This window comes from Magnolia sinica, chromosome 15 (assembly GCF_029962835.1).
Source record: "Magnolia sinica isolate HGM2019 chromosome 15, MsV1, whole genome shotgun sequence".
NCBI lineage: Eukaryota > Viridiplantae > Streptophyta > Magnoliopsida > Magnoliales > Magnoliaceae > Magnolia > Magnolia sinica.
In genome coordinates this window covers 14,017,392-14,036,976 of record NC_080587.1, presented here as the reverse complement: position 1 = coordinate 14,036,976, position 19,585 = coordinate 14,017,392, and the positions used below count along the sequence as shown (strand labels likewise).

At 40.7% G+C, this 19,585-nt stretch overlaps 1 protein-coding gene and 2 long non-coding RNA genes across 4 annotated transcripts; all 3 read right to left on the bottom strand.

Annotated features, from left to right (window-relative positions):
* Nucleotides 1-14,385: 14,385 nt before the first annotated feature.
* Nucleotides 14,386-15,181, bottom strand: LOC131227657 (uncharacterized). The gene is made up of 2 exons (XR_009162414.1): nt 15,133-15,181; nt 14,386-15,018 (listed from the first exon to the last, which is right to left on the bottom strand). It is a non-coding gene; the product is annotated as an uncharacterized LOC131227657 (long non-coding RNA).
* An 893-nt stretch (nt 15,182-16,074) lies between these two features.
* On the bottom strand, nt 16,075-16,789 carry LOC131227655 (histidine-containing phosphotransfer protein 3-like). Of its 2 annotated transcripts, none has more exons than XM_058223455.1 (2): nt 16,720-16,788; nt 16,075-16,414 (listed from the first exon to the last, which is right to left on the bottom strand). In XM_058223455.1, the coding sequence occupies exons 1-2, from the start codon at nt 16,765-16,767 to the stop codon at nt 16,145-16,147; spliced, it is 318 nt and encodes a 105-aa protein (XP_058079438.1). In that variant the 5' UTR covers nt 16,768-16,788; the 3' UTR covers nt 16,075-16,144. The 2 variants fall into 2 exon arrangements, 1 of the variants encoding a protein (XP_058079438.1); XR_009162412.1 differs by having other exon boundaries at nt 16,315-16,475; nt 16,720-16,789.
* Nucleotides 16,790-18,141: 1,352 nt separating this feature from the next.
* Nucleotides 18,142-18,886, bottom strand: LOC131227656 (uncharacterized). The gene is made up of 3 exons (XR_009162413.1): nt 18,754-18,886; nt 18,513-18,596; nt 18,142-18,257 (listed from the first exon to the last, which is right to left on the bottom strand). It is a non-coding gene; the product is annotated as an uncharacterized LOC131227656 (long non-coding RNA).
* Nucleotides 18,887-19,585: the final 699 nt, after the last annotated feature.

The window sequence follows — 19,585 nt, the reverse complement described above, 5'->3', positions numbered from 1 at the left end:
TCTACACACCTATACAATGATCGTGTGGATGATCCACACCATCCATTGTATAGATGAAGAAGAAATTAACAACATAATAAAAAATTAAAAAGATTTAAGGTTTAGAACTTCCTTGATGAAGCCTTCTTAAAATCTCTTCTCCTTTTTTCTCAGGCTTCCTATTTTTTTTTTGAAACCTCTCCATCCCTTTTTAAAGAAACTTCTCATGAGCACATTCTCCTTTATCCTGAATTTGAATTTTTTTATGACATTTGATAAAAAAAAAATTATTATTACACTACTTCAAGAATTGATCCCTAAACCTCTCTCTCAACTAAGAATGTATCTACCAACTCAACCATTAACTTGTTTTTTTTTTTTTTTTTTAAATTTAAAAATAAAATTTTTAAATATTTATTTTAGTTTTTTTTAATGCACCAAAATTTAAGGTTGTTACAATCGAATCACATGTTTGGATAAAATTCTTACTCCATGGAAAATATTGGACTAAGTAAAATCCTGTTTGGTGGTCATGGAATTGTAATCAACCAACCAAATTCACAACGTATGCCAATCACTTATACACATATATAATCAGAATGTCATGTGTAAATAGTGTATATGGATGACCGACATGGATAAACACATGCATCAATGTGGGGCCCACAAGGGTAGTGGATTTCAAAATTCACGAAAATCCCACATGGGACCAAATGCAATTCCATGGAACCAAATGCAATTCCATCCCACCAAATCCCAACCTTCTCCTAATTCTTCCCATATGCTGGATGGAATTTACACTGGACCAAATGCAATTCTATCCCACTTAATCCCTTCTAATACCATGCGCCAAACGTTGCCCCTTAGGGGGTGTTTGGTTCATGGTATTGGGAAGGATTAGGTGGGATGGGATTCAAAAAATGTAATTATTACATATGACAGGGATTGTCCCCTGATATCATGGGATAAGCCTAATTCCATATTATGTTTGTAATACGGTGGGATTCACTCTTTGGTTCGTTGTACATTGAATAAATATACCCACCATCATTTGAAACTATTGAGAATAACATATATGTGTTATATCCAAACCGTTCATCTATTTTGTAACCTCATTTTATGGCATGGGCCTAAAAATGAGGCAGATTCAAAACTTATGTGGCCCCAAAGAAGTTTTTAACGGTAGGTGTTCAATCCCTGCTGCTTTCTCTGGTGGGGTCCACTTGAGCTTTAGATCTACTTGATTTTTTGGCCAATACTCTAAAATGATCTTAAAAAATGGGTGGATGGTTGGATATAGCCCACACATCATGGTGGGACCTACACAACTTGCTAACATTGAGTGGAATTGGCACGGGACCAAATGTAATTCTATCTAATCTAACTCCAAGCTTTTCCATTCTTCCCAAACATTAAGTGGAATTGGCACGAGACCAAATGCAATTCCATCCCACGTAATCCCATCTAATACCATGCGCCCCTTAGTCTTTAACTTCTACTTCGTTGACCGTTGTGTAAGATATTTTAATTAAAATCAAGGAAACCAGTGCAGCTAAATATCCCAGGTCAAAACATATGCGCTTCCAGTTCCAAATATTATGAATGGAGTATGTCCCAACTTCATTATGAACTACTGTTCGGTGGGTTTGGTCTCCCTTCATGTTTAGCTATAAGGGGCCCTATGAGGCTGCAACTATAACATTCTCTAAATGGACACAGTTCTACAAAGGGCTCTGTGGGCCCATCGTGATGTATATATTTTACCAATGCTGTCCATCCAATTTTTTAGATCATGTTAAGGATACTAACATAAAAATGAAGGGATCTAAAGCTCGAGTGCACTATACAGTGGGGATTGAATGCCTACCATCAAAAACTTCTTTAGAGCTGCGGAAGTTTTGATCAAGCTATATTTGACTTTTCCCTTAGTCCAGGTCTATGTGACTTTTTTTTTTTTCAAAAAGGACTTTTCTATTGATGAAGACAATTTACATCCATTCGAGGCGGTCCCAACAAAAAGAGGGGGACCGGTCCTATCATATCAACTATAGACAGCAAACAGGGATGACCTCAAAGGGATCTGATGGCCCCTAGACCTATGTTATCTAGAAGTAATGCTCCTCAGATAATTCTCGACATTTGAGCGCGGTTAGAGAAAATCTGATTTGGGCAGCCCTCACTTGCGAGCCTGTCCAAAGCATCAGAAGCCGAATTTCCCTCTCAGTAAATATGGCTGAAGGAGAGATTCATGGAATGACATCTCTGCTGGATAGCTCCCATTCTGTACCATATGTTCCATGGGTGAGGAGCTAGCAAATCCTTAGCTGAATCTGCTATGAGTTTAGAGTCAGTTTCTACCATGATATTGGAAAGACCGAGGGAGAAGCATATGTCTAATCCGTCTAGGACAGCCTAAGCTTCTACAATCGTGTTGGAGGAGATCCCATAGGATCTGTGAAAGGTGAAAACCAACCTGCCTAGGTGGTCCCCACATACCCCTCCTCCTTTGCTTTCGCTCGGATTAACTCTGGAGGAACCATCCGTATTGAGCTTCTGCTAGCCTTCTGGAGGTTTGTACCAATGGACCAAGAGGGTCTTACCAATGATAGGGGGACTAGGAGTGACGATCTTGAGGGACTGAAGGATCACGGTGTCTAACAGCTTGTTTTTGGCCGGGCCTGGCTGAGCAGAGGCTGCTTCTCTTAGCCAGCGGTAAATTGCAAAGATGATGGAAGCGTGGGACATCTTGTGACCCTCAAATTTGGCTGTATTTCTACTGAGCCACAGTTCTCAGATAATGAAGCTTGGGGCAAAGCCAATGAGAGATGAAACTAAGGAACTGTGACTAGCTTTGGAATGCCATAGGCTAATCTTCTGATGAATGTTCTGATTGGTTATGTAGGGGATGTCTAGAAGGCTACTGAAGTAACTCCACACCATACCTATGACCCTGCCATGACTGAAAAGACGGTTCAGAGTCTCCACGATGCGTGGTGATGAGCAGGACCAAGGTTTTGCTAACCGTTCCCGGTAGATAGGTCGTCTGTCTGGCTACCAAGCTCGGAGGGGAGCTGCCACAGTGGCTGGGAGCTACAGGTGGTTGGGAGGGCTGGGGAAGGGGCTACAGCATTCGCACCTAGAGGCCAGGTTTACGCCTACACGCTGCACCGCAACGTCCACAGGAACAGCTCCGTGAAGAGTTTTCCAAACGAAGATGGCAACTTTAGGTGGAATGAATCTATTCCAAATCCAATTGGATGACTAAAAGAGGGGCTTATGGGCTCTGATCCCATTCTAAGTTGACTGCAAAGAGAAGTTACCTGAAGAAGACCTATCCCAGATCAGTTTGTCTGCTCTGTTTGACAGTGAAACAGAGCAGGCAGTGATGGATTGCAAAGTAGCCAGGGTGATGATGTTGATGTTGTTGTTGTCGGACAGGTTCCATCTACCATTCTGGGGATTAAAATCTTTGACCATGGCTTTTCTCATATGGTTTGGAATATGTGCGATAGCCGCACCTGTAAGAATCCCACCACCTGACCAATTCTGAAACTAAAAACTGATTTTGCCTTCCCTGACGAGCCATCTAAAGTGCTAGAGAACAAAGGGCAAAGTTCTTAATTAGCCCTCCAGTCAGACGATATGGCTGAGCCAATTGCCCCTTTATTTTTAACCACCTTCTGGAAGTATTTGGCTATCATGAAATTAGCCCAAAGAGAGGACCCCTAAAGCATTTTCGAGCCCATTTTGGCTCTTGAGGCTCTCATAATATCTTCAATTCTTCTAATGCCTAGCCCTCCCTCCCAGAGAGGAGTACAAAGAGCCGACCGCCTGACCCAGTGTCTTTTGTTGCGATCTTCCAAAGAGCCCCAGAAGAAGTTAGCCACGGCTTGTTCCAGGGTTGTAATAACCAATTTCAGAATGTTGATGGCTGACAGAATGTGGATGGGGATGGAAGTGAGAATATGGTTGATAAGCACCAGTTTCGCTGCAGGGTTGAGGAGCTTGGCCTTCCAACCTTCTATCTTTCCTGTAATTTTTTGAATGAGTTGCTGAAGGAGGAGCCGACTGATTTTGCCCTTGGTCAAAGGAACTCCTAGGTAGATCATGGGAAGAAAGGATTGCCTGAAGCCCATGTGAATGCGGAGCCTTTGAGCTTTGCTTTGAGCAGCTTTCTTGGGAAGGATGACAGATATTTTGGCAGAGTTAACCTTTTGGCCTAATGCATTTTCATAATCACTGATAAATTTAAGGAGGACACGAGTATTAGACAGCCTGCCATTTAGAAAAAGAATAGAGTCATCAGCAAAAAACAGGTGGGAAATCCTAGGACATGATTTAGGAAGATTGAATGGTTGACATCACCCTAATGAGAACAAATTGTGCACTCCTTCATTGAAGACTTCAACCGCGATGATGAATAAGTATGGCAATAGCGGATCGTCCTGTCTTCGGCCTTTGCTGGACTGGAAGAATCCAAAACTTCTACCGTTGATGAAAATGAAGAACCAAACATCGTTCCAACATCGCTGAATTTGGGAGATCCAAAGCTAATCAAACCCGAACTTCTCCAGCACTCGGGCAATGAAATTCCATTCCAAGCGGTCGTACGCCTTTTCCATATTGAGTTTGATAATAAGATTCCCCCCAAAGACTTTCCTATCAATCTCATGGACCATCTCCCTAGCAATGGAAATGTTTGCAATTATCCATCTACCTTTGACAAAAGTGCCATGTTCTTTGAAAATCAAACTCGGGAGGATATGTGCTAGTCTGGAAGCCATAATTTTAGAAAAAATCTTCATGATACAGTTGCATAGGCTGATCGGTCTATAGTCGGTGATGAATTCTGGATTCTTCTTCTTGGGTATGAGACAAATAAGAGTACATTGGAAAGCTCTGGGAATGGGGCCCCCTTGGAAGAAGTCCTTAGCGGCTGCTAATAGGTCATCACTGATCACGTCCCAACAGGAGGAGTAGAACGCACCTCCAAACCCATCCGGCCCCGGTGCACTGTTTGGCAGAATGGACGTAATCACTGCCTTCACTTTGTCTTTAGTGATAGGCCTCATGAGGCCCTGATTCATTTGGTCGGTCACGAGGCTGGGAATGTATTGGAGGAGGTTGTCTGCGCATTGGGTGCCTTCAGTCGAGAAGAGCAACTTATAGTATCTCTCTGCTTCATCCCCAATTTCCTCTAAGTTCATAACTGTATCACCTAAGTCCTGCTTCAACTTTCTGATGGCTAACCTCCTGTGGTTCTCCTTCACTAAATTGTGAAAGAATTTTGTATTTCTGTCACCTTCCTTAAGCCACGTGTTTTTAGATTTCTGCTTCCAGTAGATCTCTTCTTGAAGGTCGGCCTTTTTAAAGTTAGCCGAAGCGAGATTAAACTTGATAGAGTCTGATTCCGAGAGCAAGTTGATGAGGTTGATCTCAGCCCGATTCACTTCATCCTCCGCCTTTTGCACATTCTGCTTGACTCGGCCAAAGACCTATTTGTTTCAAGTTTTGAGCACGACCTTCAAGTTTTTTAATTTGATTATAAACTTGTACATAGGGGCAGCCCCAACGTCCGTATCCCGACAGTCTTTGACGAGCTGCAAGAAGTCATCATGGACAGACCACATACGCTGGAATTTAAATGGGTGAGGAAAATTCGTGGTATCGCGTTGAAAGCTGAGCAGAAGAGGGGAGTGATTAGATTGCGCTCTAGAGAGGTGATCGAGTTTGAAGTCCGGCAGGGATCTCATCCATTCAAATGTGAATAGCATCCTATCCAACCTGGACCAACGCTGTCCCCTACCAGCCTTGTTGTTACACCAAGTATATGGCGAGCCCACGAAGCTTGTATTAATGAGACCCATGTCATTTATAGCATCCTAAAAATCTACCATGGCTCCCGTCATCTGAGCATGCCCCCCAAGCCTTTCATCGGGGCTGGTTGTGGTGTTGAAATCGCCACACACTAGTCACGGGTCCGTTGTAGCGGTATTGATGCTTCTCAATTCATCCCAGAGAATCTTTCTCTGCTCCTTGCAGTAGCTAGCATAAACCGTGGTAATGATAGCAGGATGTAGGAGGCTGTCCACTGTGATCCGAATGGTGAGGGTTTAACTTGTGGTACGACTGCTTTGGATCTGGATTTGGTCCGTGGCAAGGACCCAAATTTTATTTTCTGCTTCTTCTTCCATAATCTGCTTGTGAAAGCCCATTTTGGTTGTCACAGCTACTCTCTTGGATTCTCTAATCATCAGCTCTTGAAGTAAGAGAATCGCAATATTATATTTCCTGATCAGACGCTTAAGGAAGCGGGTAGTTTAAGCATTGTCTACCCCTCTCATATTCCAAGATAGGATGCTACTCATCAGTAACCCACCCCTTGTGCTCAACCCTTTTCTGCAAACTCTTTAGACGCTGGCTTTTCCTGTTAGTGAAATTGAGCTTTGGGCGGTTCTTTCACTTTTTTTTTTCTCTTCCTTCCTATTAAGCCCCTCGTCTTGAGAAGTACTACTTGAATTCGGGGAGCTTGCAATTTGCAGGATGGGTTTGCCTTGGATATCCACCCAAAGGGATAATGCTTTGGTTTGTTTCATTCCTGACTTGCCGCCGGCAGCCTGATAGACCTGAGGGTTGGCTTCTTGGACTGCGTTTATATGGGTAGTTTCCTTAGAAGCTGTAACCGTTTTCATGTTTGTGGAGGAAGGTTGCAAGTTCCAATTCATGGGAATTGGCGTGTTGGAGAGTTTCCTATTATCAGTTGACTGATTCTCAGTCTGGCGAGTGACCTGATTATTCGTCTGGACAGATGAGGTGGGCGATTTGGAGGGCTGTCTTGAATTGATGAGAGCAGGTTTCTCAGAAGCTTCCTTGAACAGTAATTGAACCCCTGACAGCTAACCTTCCTAAGCCTCCAACAAATGAGGTCGGGGATGAACCCATTGGAGCGCGGTGGGCATGGTAGGCAACTGCTAGAGAGGGATGTCTTGGACCTGGGACGCATTGCTAGCTTGTCTTCGATTTCTCATAACTTTGCCTGAGCCAGAGAAGTCATTCCCTTGGTCATTTAGCTGGGATTGAGTTTGCTGGTTGCATAGGAAATCAGGAGGGGAAGAGGGCCGAGAGTCATCGAATGTCAATGCCGGGCTAGCTGCTGTAGCTTCAGGGATTGGGTGGACAATGCAATCATAATTCTTCGGCCTGATGACTTTCAGAGGTTGAGGCAGCATGTCCAGAGTTTGGTGGTCTGCAACCAGAAGCTGGGGAGGGGAACAATTGACTTGTTGGCCGTGGAGAGGCAGGGGATGGTTACCACTGATGGACCTCATGTTCTGAAGGCCATTCATCGAGAGCGAAGACTGTGAAGCATCAGGTCGAATAGGTGAAAGGCAGCATGTGTGACTATCTGATCTTTGGTCATTCCTAGGCCTGGTCTCGGTGATACGCTCAACATCATCTGTCTAGTGATCTGCAAAGGCCCTGACTACCCACTGCTTCGTTCCTTCTGTGTTGAGGGGCGCATTATCGTCCAATGAATCTGGCGATAGTTCCAACTGGTTATGAAATTCAAAGTACACATGGATTGAGAATGGCCTCTCATCCACTAGTAGGTTGGACATTTTGAAAAGGGGTGCGTCCTTATGTGGAAGGATTTTGGCCCTTGCAAACCAACAATTATTCCCTTCCAGCAACGATCTGTCGAGATAAATAACTGATCCCATCCGTTCTGCAATGCTCCCGATGGTGTGTTCACTCCAAGCATGAATGAGAATGCCTTCTATGTGAATCCAGTAACCTCTTTCTAGCAACAACATCGCCGGACCCCAGGCTCTTGTGTGCTGTAGGCCCATATTACTATGGAGAATTTTATCCCTAGAGAATGCAAGGACAACTTCCCTGGATTTGAAATTAAGAATATAAGTAGAATGAGAGATTCTGATGATGTCTACCTGGGATAGATGAAATGCAGAAGAGCGTAGAGCTTCTTGAATCGAAATAGTGGTGTCATTGGACCCATGTATTTCTCCTACCAATGCACAGGACAGGTTCGCCTTTGCCTGGTCCGAAATCCATTTCGGAACAATGATTGCTTCGTCGGTAGGCGGAGGGCTTGGAGGGTTGAGGGCTTCTTTGTAGGATTTGGGAACCGAGAGGTTGTGGGGTTTGAGCAGTTGCCTCCCCTGTTCATGGGAGCTGTGTATCGTTGTGGTGGAGAGAGGAGTTCGGGTGGCTTGAATCGGCGGTCGATTGTATCGAACAGAGTTTCTAGGGACCGTTGTATCAGCTGTTGAGGTGTGCGATACCTCTCTCCGGGTGGCCTCCTTCATGACCATTCGGCATCTTCCCAAGAAGCGGTCATTGAGCAGCTGCTTGGCTGTTTGGGCATCCTCCTTTCGACGAAACTGGACGAATGTGAATCCTCTTCCTCTTCTTGATTTGGCGAAGCTCGGAATTTAGATATCTGAGATTTTCCTGAACTGTTCGAACCTGGTTTTTAGGTCATCAAGGGCCACGTTCAAGGGTAGATTTCCGATGAATAGGTTGAAACTGCCAACATTTCTGCTACACCTGTTCCTAACGGCCTGCCATTCACCGCCTGGGGCGGGGCCTCCAAGAGGCCGCCCGCTTTCCATCACCTTCCTAACTGCTCCTACTCCATCATCTTCTCGGGGGGTGGGGGATATAAAATTCAGGTCTATGTGACTTATGAATAAGTTGGATGGCAAATAAGCATCACCGTGGGCTTGAAGAAGATTTCAAGGGCATCATTATCACGACCGCTTCATGTGGTCTAGTCCACTTGAGTCTTCCATCTAATTCCTTTTGGGTTCATTCCCTAAAATAATTAAGCAAAATGGATGAATGGCATGGATAAATCACATACATAACAGTGGCCCCAGAAAGCCCCTAATAGGACCAAGTTCGCCTTACTGGGGCAGAACACAATCTAGTCCTGGTGTCATTTATTTAAATGGGCTAATTATTTGGCCCAAGCCTGCTTGTAACCCAACCCGACTTGGCCAAACCCAGCCGAGAAACAGGTGTACGATTCTATCTGGAGTTTCAACACTAGTTTAAGCATCCCTTGTAGTGAGTGTGCAAGAGTGTGTGGGATGGGTGTGTGTAAGTGAGTGCGTGTGCATAAAAAATGTCTAATTTTTATTTATTTACTTTTACACAGGCACCCTCACACCCACACACACCACAATGGCTACTCGAAACTTAGTACTGTTTACCACCAAGCCATGCATGAGGTGGGACCAAAAGCAGGTCCAATTGACTCATGGGTCAACCCAACCCATTGCTAGCCATAGTGCAAATATAAAACTCAGCCTTTAAGGCGGTTGTCAGTGGTCCAGGCCGTGCCTAGAAAAGTCAAAATTTCTAATAGAAATGGCTAATATATATATATATATATATATATATATATATATATATATATATATATATATATCTTTGACTTTCTAATAGAAATGGCTAAAAATAAAAATAAAAATTCTAGACTAATTTCCATGGATATAACATATTGAGGATCACTGTCAAGTTATAATGCTCCTAGTTGCATCAGGTTACTTGGACAATCCAATCCATCAATCTGAACTGTCCATTAAATTAGAACACTTTCCACGAAAATCTTAGTGATCGGATGTGATCTAATCCATCCTTGATTTAGCCTAATTTTTATAACCATCCTTTCTGTAAACCACCGATGGGACTGTTACTTTTGCATAAGAAGAGTTATTCTTCATAAACATAAGCAATTCATGATGGTCCTAACGAATAGATGGATCAAAATGTAGATTGGAGCTATTTTTCTGTAAATAATCTTGACCATCCATGTGTGAAGCCATTGATCCAATGGTTAATATGTCTACGAGCAGTCTGATAGTTTCCATGGTTGCCCATGAAATTGCCATTGTGCCTAACGAACAGTCTAGATCAATGGATTGGAGCAAGAGTCACAGTCCAGTCAGGGGCACTATAACGTATATACTACTCCGACAGCAACACTATCACACGCATGAGAAATTCTCACACACTAGCTAATACTAGATGTGAATAGATTTCAGCATATCACATCTAGAATTTATACCTACAGGCTACAGCTAGTTCTTATCTTACACTAAGTCGTTGTTGTCAAAATCATCATTCAATCCATGCCAAATGTGCAATTGCTCCGGATCCATTTGCTAAAGTAGACATGCTTGCTGAATCAATAAATTAATTTGGGCTTCAAATCTGAGCCATATATATATGAACCAGGGGCTTCAATTAGAGCCCGTGCCCACCCATGCTAGGGTAGGCCAGAATGAGCCAGCCTGGATCATTCTCATCTTCGTGGATGCGTTTGTGTGTGGAGCTTGAAACTGTGGAGTATATATGGAATTGACATTCCAATTTCAACAAACATCGGCATCAATGATGTTACATTATTTAAGGCTAATTCGCTAAGTTCAACGGTACAGCCTACCCAGCTAACTTTGGAGCAATGAGTCACGTGGGCCTATCATATATAGATTGTGACGGATGAGGATTTCCTGCGAAAGCAGATGCTGGGTAGGGCCACAGCGATGATTGTGAGCATCCTTCTTGATAAAGAATAGGGTTTTGTTTAGAAAGTGCAGAAACCTTGTTTTTGGAAGTCCATCAAACCATGCTTGAAAGGGCGAGCAAAGTAAGTGAAGGCTGTGGCTAGATTTTGAGCCAGCAAGTCGAGCAATGGATCAGGTTTGATGTAGGTTGGGGTCAGCCCAAGCCTGACCTATTCAATTAACGAGTCAAGAAATAGGGCCCTGAGCCATTACCTTGTGACCTAGCTAACCTGACCCATTGAAAATTTCTTGAGCCTGAGCCAGATTCAATCCATTTAATTATAATCAGGTCGGACTTAACTACTGTTTATTGCCACTTATACCTCAATCAGTGTGATTCCAACGTGTGTCAGCTACTGTTTATTCATGTGGTTCTTCCTCATTCATTTTGGTTCTTATTGACCTTGCCTTGGCATGCATTGGCTGCTAGATTCTCTCTTCATTTAGAATGGGCTAAAGCTATAGTATAGGTATTTTTGTTTTAGAATATGGGTCGAGTCAGGTTGGGTTGTTTAGCCCAGCCCATTAATGCACTGCATGGTCAGGTTAGGTCAGGTTGGGTTAAACCCAAGCCTGACTCATTTATTTAAATAAACTAAGTTTTTGGCCTGCTCCTAACTGCAACCCAACCTGACTTGGCTGAACCCAGCTTAGAAGCAGGTTAGGCTAATTGACTTGTGTTCCCACCTGACCCATCGCCAGCCCTAGCCATTTCTCTTAGTGCAAATATAAAACTCAGCCTGATAAATAGGACCGTCAGTGATCCGAAACTCAAAATTCTTGATAGGTATGGCCCAAAATAATAAAAAAATATGAGCTGCAACCTTTTTGAATGCATGGTTAGGAGCGTAATTCAACCTTTTTCTAAAGTAATTAATTCACCCTTTTTAGTGGGCCCCCGACTTGGGAGGTTGGCATACATGTACACCACGTGCACATGCTTGTATCGGTGGCCATACTCTCTAGAACGTTTTCTAAAGTCGGATCAATGCTTTTCCATGTTTTACAGCGTGTGGAAGATAAAAGGAGAAGAAAAGTCAAGTAATGACTATCAAAGTCTCCAAGTCGTCCTGGTCTATGTTAATTCTGGCCCATTCGTTTTTTGGTGGACTTCTAAGGGCACACTTGCAATGTGATCCATAAAAAAATAAATATATAAAGTGTCAACCGTCTGTATTGAAAGCACATGAAATTCCAGTGCCAGCGCTTCTCATTGGTCCATGTCATTTCCTATGACTCTGTCTCACAAAATATTCTGAATCTCTCTCTTTCGGATAGATTGTCTAACACACAATACAACTTTTAATGTATGGAGAACTTCACTAAGCCCCACCATGATTTTCGTGTAAGATTCACACCATCCCTCATTTTTTTCATATAATTTTAGAACATGAGCCCAAAAGTGAGGTACATCCAAAGCTCAAGTGGACCACACCACATATGGGGATTGAGCAAACTACCGTTGAATCCTTCCTAAGGCCAACTGTGAGGCTTAATTACCTGTTCATAAGGTCATGACCAATACCTAGCTGAAGGTAAAACAAAAATATCCGCTTGATTAGATCCTCCTGTGGCCCCAAGAAGTTTTCAACGGTAGCAACAATTCTTACCAATGTTGTCCGCTTGAGCTTTGGATTTTTAGACTAATATCCAAGAATAATCTGAAAAATGGATGAACAGTGTGGATCTAAGAAATACATTGTCATGAGGCTGTCATGAGGCCCATCCAAATTTCACAGGTCAAGAAATCTGGTTGCTTGCCGGAGAGAAGAAAACAGACAGTGTTAACATATGGAACTTTCATGAGCCAATCATAATGCATGAGTTAGATGGACACCGTCCGCCCATTTTTCATACCTTCATCAGGGCATGAGGCCAAAAGCGAGGCAGATCCACGGCTCAAGGCCACACTGAAGTAATCAGAATTGGACGACTTTTGAAAACTTCTTCAGGCCACAGTCGGCTCTAACATATTTGTGTTTTTCTTTGTCTAGGACTGTGAAATTAAGAAGATGTTATTAGGCAAATAAACCTTAGGAAGGTTTTAAAGTAAGTCGTTCAATCCTAACTGCTTTACGTGCTGTTGTTTACTTGAGCTCTGGATGTGCCTCTTTCTTCTTCTTCTTTTATTATTATTATTATTATTATTATTTTATATTTTTTAGCAAAAGTTCATTTCATATATATGCAGATAAGAAAATGTACAAGGTAAGGATGGGCTTGTTAACGAAAAGGAAATACAGGCCCATCCATCAAAAAGGGGAAGGCACAAGCACTAAGATTCTCTCCCAAAGATATAGGGGCATGGCCCTTCTCTTGCAAAAAAAAAACATTTTTGGGCTGGTTCTCTAAAATAATTTGGAAAATGATGGACAGTGTAGATCTAACACAAATCATGTGGGCCCAATAAAGTTCCACGTGGTAAAAGTTGAATTGTGCAGTATATATATATATATATATATATATATATATATATATATATATATATATATATATATATATATATATATATATATATATATGATCTTGAGCAGTATGATGTAAGATTAAATAATCTTACAAAATTTACATACTCTTACAAAATTTACATACGATTATACAATGTGTTTAATTAGAACATTATTTTTATTTGTTTAGATTAAACTTAATTAATATTGTAACCGATCATGCATGCCCAAACAACTCTTCACGAGGATAAAGAAAATCTCTTGAGAAACAAGATTGATACGACAAGTAATTAAAAATTACATTGATTTTCATGAAAGACAACACCTTTTAAGTAAAAACACCAACGCATTTAAAGGTAGCATCAGGATTCAGAAAGAAATGTTAATGGATGACGTGGGAGATGGGGGAATGGGTATATCCATGTTCCCTTCCATCATCAAAATCACATTCTTCATGGAAGGACGAAGTGCCGGTTCATCTTGAATACACCACAACCCCACCTTTACCATCCTATCCAAAATCTTCCCTTCCACTTCTTCTCTGCCCAAAAGCTTACGCATCTCTGCACCCACAAAGCAGCTATAAGCCCATTCAGAGAGAATAATCTCATTATCTGGAACCTCTAACTCAATATACCTCCTGCAACATATAATTTCCAATAACATGATCCTGTAGCTATAAACATCCACCTTCACTGATATAGGTGTGTTCTTCTGCCATTCAGGTGCCAAGTACCCTCTCGTCCCTCTGACGCCAGTAAAGGTTCTTGTTTGATCTGGCATAAGTAGCTTTTCGAAATCAGATATCTTTGCAGTCCAAAAGCCATCCATGAGTGTGTTTTGAGGTTTTATATCATAGTGGATGATATGAGGCTTGCATTCTTCATGTAGATAGAATATCCCTTTGGCGGTTGGGCACATGCTCCCCTAGGTGGCATGTGCCCGACCACCGGTAATTCTTATACCGGTGGTTTTTAGGACTTTTAGGGGCGTTGCTGTATGTTTACCGGCGGTCGTACTTTTTTGCCGGCGTTTTTGATGGAACTTTTACCGGCGCTTATTATCATTTACCTGCTTCTGGTCTTGCCGGTAAACTGTAAAAGCGCCGGTAAAATATATGAGAAACGCCGCTAAAAAGTAAAAACGCAAGTTAGATAAACACATGTAAAATTTGCAACAAACGCCGCTAAAAGCTCCACTAAATGCCACTAAAAACTGTAAGAAGCGCCGATAATGAATTGATAAAACGTCGATAAAAGCTGTAAAAAGCGCTGCAGAAGGTTGCAACAAAACCAATGTTGTGAGGAATCTCTCCAATAATTTGATTGTAAGAAATATCCCTGGAAGTCATAATTGAAGAAAGAACAAGAACAACACCCACACCAAAAGGAATGCTGGAAGTCATAACAGTCAATGTCCATGTTACGTAACAAGAATCAAAGTGGCCATCACATTACATAACACAACCCTTACAAAACACAACCCATAGTGTGGTCACAATAATGGGCAACTCCAAAACATACCAAATTACTAGATGAACTAGAACTAATTTGAGATAGACTTATAAATTACGATTTACATGGAGTACATAGTGGAGGAAGTACTCACAGATACTGCAATACTTCATTCTAGTAAATCAGCCTCGGAATGTCACCAGTGAGCTGATTCTGAGCAAGATCCCTAAAAAAAATTAAACAGCAAGGGACCCAATAAAATCACTTTGTACACACAAATCCACACCATTGGAAACAAACAATTGTAGTTCAGGTATGTTCTATCAGACAAACCCCCAATTCAAATGTGTAACTGAGAAAACCCAAATGAGAAGTAAAACAAAAAAACAATTTAATGTTTTCAAGTAGATATTAGAAAGCATAAACCACAAAATAGAACAAGCACCTCAAATATAAGTGACAACAACCTTACAGAGTTTTGAGATTTGGCATTTGTGAAAGGGTTGAAGGGATAGGCGCCCTGTTAACTGATTGTTCTTCAATGTCCTACATAGTAATATAGTAATATCACCATAAATGACCAATCTATCCCTTACGAAGGGGCAAGCAAGATTCGTGAAAATGACCAATCTAACAAATAAAAGTAGACATGATACTAACAATTCCTCAAGCTGTTTGAGCCTAGATGTCGAGAACGGAATATCTCCATGCATATAGCAAGTTATCGAATAAATCCCTATAGAAAACAAACCAACACAGATTTCAGTTAAATCCTCCATTAACTTCTCAATCCCATAACTTCAAAATGCAAGTAAATGAGAGAGATTACAGAGATTTCAGTAAGACGCAGTTGCCGATCTAGAAAGAATTTGATGAAGTTATTGGGAAGATGCACCCCAGACTTGCATGGATGCTTCACATGTCTTATGGCAAGGTGACTTCTCAGATGGAAAAACTTAGAGGAAAACAAACATAAATAACAGCGTCAAAACAGTAAGGAAATGGAAGATTTCAGTTTACAGAGCAGCACAACAACTAGAAAGTTGGCACAGCTCTAGGAAGAAAACCGGGAAAAAAAGAGCTAGGAAGCCAGATAAATCTAAGATCTACAAGGTTAATTAAAAATAGACCACTCCTGTCATGCTACAGCTAGCTATCCACAACTGCTACTGAAAATAAAATTCTCTAAATTGAAGATGATTCACATCCATCTCCAATGAGGATCGGTTTCTGCTAGCAGAGGGAGTGGGATGCAGGAAGTGCATGCTCCTAAAAAAACAACACATAACAGATCTTTCTCTATTTTCCTAATCTACACTCCACATCAAAATTTAACATTACACAGTTCATGATCTAGGCATTTATCCTAACAAAAACAATAGCTTCCTATGAAGAAAATTAAAAAACACTGTAACAAGCCGAAAAATAAAAATAAATCAAAGAAGTAGGTTTGTCATAGAATTGGGAAGTTGGGTTTCTTGAGAGAGATGGAAGCAAAAGAATGATGTATTGGATATTTGGATGGAGTGAAATACCTGGAGTTGTTGCCCTTCAACTGATGAACATGGGCATCAACCTTTTTGAAATCTTTAGGCTGCCGATCTCTTCTAGAAAAGAAAAACATAGAAAAAGTGAGCTTTTCAATATCCAACAAGAGAGAGAAGAAAATTCCTCATAGAGCTCTGCTCAAATCATTACGAAGCTTCTCAGAATCATCAAAGAAGAGAGACACCACTTCAAAAACAAAATCTGGGTTGCTCTCATCTTGCAACTGCTGCAGCTGTGTGTATTGATCATCCAAGAATGCAAGTCTGGGGTGCATCCTCCCAATAACTTCACCAAAGTCACAAGGGTGGGTATTTGGACTATTAGAACTTACATTAGACCCATTTTTTTGGCAAATGTGATGCTTGATGGTTGCCCCGATTGCTTGTTGTGGAATCTTCATAGAAGAAATAAAGGCAGTATATGAGCCAAGTGTTTTTTAGCATATCATATCCAACCTGGATGCATAGAAAGATTATTAAATTGAACAACAGTTCATGAATCGACTATAGTATAACCACAATGAAATGATAATCATGAAGCAAGTAACAATGTGTAGAACTTTTTTCTTTTCAGAAAACCCATCTCAAATCCAAACTTTTTTTCCCTTCCATGCAACAAACCAATCCATCCCTAACCCACATAAAAAATTTATGCACACAGTTTATGCCTCTGTAACTACTAACAAATGAGAGCAGCAACCTTTGGCGGAAGTCGTTTGATGAGGTGCAGTGACAACTTGTAGCCCATCTAACAGGTGGAGCCCACTTGGTAACAGGGGACAATCTACATATGTAATAATTACACTTTTTGAATCCCATCCCACCTGATCCTTCCCAATACCATGTGCCAAACACCCCCTAAGAATCATGCTCAGGCTAGGCCAGTCTCACCAGCCAAATACTTGGCCTACAAATTGTTAATCTTTCAGGCTGGACTAATTAGTAAGGCCTGTTTAGGCACATTCAACTTGAAACTCTAGCTTGATACCAATGCTGGCTGGCCTCAGGCCAGACCTAGGCCAAACTTGGGCCAAGAGCAGTTAGTGGCAGCTAGGGCTGTTTCTGTCAGGTTTTGGTCAGTTGCGGGTGTTCCCATATCCGGATGGTAACACACATGAGGTACACAATCCAAATCTGATCTGATTTGAGTAACTCCATCAGGTCCCATCAGGTTTATTTCAAGCATGAATTAGAATTCAGAATGGGGTTCAGGTCTAAGAATCATGGTCAGGTGCATAGTAGAAAATGCCTTTTTATGGCTTTTAAATAATGAATGTAATTAATTTTTTATTTAAAAAAAAAAAAACAACATAGATTCTAGATAGAATTGCATGTGGACCCAAACCTGACCCAATAATTAATTGGTCCAGAAATCTGGATTCATACCCAATTAAATCGGGATTGATACATGCATCCACTGATCTGGATACCAACTGATAGTTTAAGTTGCAATTGTAGCTTACTCCAACTTAAAGCATATGCAAGGTTAACAAAATCTAGTCTATAGGTTGGACATTGTGACAAGCATGGAGCACCGCATGTATTAGAGGAATGATCAGAATTGTATGATGATCCCAAAGTTTGCTAACACATTAGATTTTGTTTAAGTGTTTAAATCGGCCGATCATTTCACAATAGAAGACACTAAAAAAGTAGAGATTTAGGTTCAGGCAACCACGTATTTATGGGCTATGTAACAAGGAAATGGAACCTTTTAAAAAAAATTCCATGTCAACACATGCCTCTATCAATATTCATCATGTGTTACCACATTGGACATAACACATAAAAAAAAAAAAAAAAAACCTTTCATGATTATTACAGTTGTCTTTTGTTCTTATGATACTTTTAGCATAATATTTATTATCTAGTTTTGGGATTTTTAACATATCGGAAATCACAAATGTACAATAGACCAATGAACTTTTATTCATAAGACTTTGAACACATTGCTGCTGCTTTCCGCTCTTTTGCAAATACCAAAAGTCTAACATAATCAGTGATCCACTTTTTCCTACAAAGCTCAAGTGTCACTGTTTACAAAGGAAGAAATCAATATTTTGACATGCTAGTACAGCCAATACCCAAAGGATAAGATACAGGAAAAGTTTTTCTAGCTAGAATTGAAGAACATAAATGAAAACCAACCAACCTGGAATTCCAGTGACACCAACAATATCACCGCGTTTGGTACCAGAATGGAATCTAGAAAATTCGGCTTCACCAATGTCTAAGTGCCTATTGTAAGTAAATAAACAAAATCAAAATGCTTCCATAAACAAGCTATGAAATCATAAATTCTGCAACAAAAGAATGAAATCTTTTTATTTGGTTGTTTATCTTGATTACAATGAAATCTTCACACACACACAAAATCCTTTGAAATGAACAATTTTGCAGGACAGGAAATAATGTCTTTCGTAGAAGTTAGGTTGGTGTAATTATGTCTGTGTTGTCTATATTTACTCAGCTTCAACCCAGGTGTTTAATTACCTTTGTTTCAACAATAAGGAGGCTCCTTATCTGTATGGACTGGTGCACCAGACAATGTCTCCTCAACAAGTAGTCCAGTAGCAACTGCACAATACCAATAAAACAGTAGTTAACGGTCTATTTAATGTTTTCAGACTACAAATGCACATGAATGTCCATTTTCCATGCTACAAATGTTTATAGCAATACAACTTTCCATGTAGCCACATAGCCTGATATAGCCAAACAGGCAAAACCGTACATCAGTTGGGACTGAAAGTGGGCAGGCATGCTTTGATGCTCTTTGACATATGAGAACCACAATAGAAGCCTCTACTAATTCTTTAAACTTCAGCATTCCGACTACCAGAGCAAACATCAAACATGCAACAATGAGAATACCATCCAAATACACATATAAATCATACAGTAAATACATGTGAATTTGAATTTTTTTATGACATTTGATAAAAAGTTATTATTACACTACTCCAAGAATCGATCCCTAAACCTCTCTCTCAACTAAGAATGTATCTACCAACTCAACTATTAACTTGTTTTTATTTTTTTATTTAAAAATAAAATCTTTAAATATTTATTTTAGTTTTTTTTAATGCACCAAAATTTAGGGTTGTTACAATCGAATCACATGTTTGGATAAAATTCTTACTCCACGGAAAATATTGGACTAAGTAAAATCCTGTTTCGTGGTCATGGAATTGTAATCAACCAACCAAATTCACAACATATGCCAATCACTTATACACATATATAATCAGAATGTCATGTGTAAATAGTGTATATGGATGGCCAACATGGATAAACACATGCATCAATGTGGGGCCCACAAGGGTAGTGGATTTCAAAATTCACGAAAATCCCACATGGGACCAAATGCAATTCCATCCCACCAAATCCCAACCTTCTCCTAATTCTTCCCATATGCTGGATGGAATTTGCACCAGACCAAATGCAATTCTATCCCACTTAATCCCTTCTAATACCATGCGCCAAACGTTGCCCCTTAGGGGGTGTTTAGTTCATGGTATTGGAAAGGATTAGGTGGGATGAGATTAAAAAAATGTAATTATTAC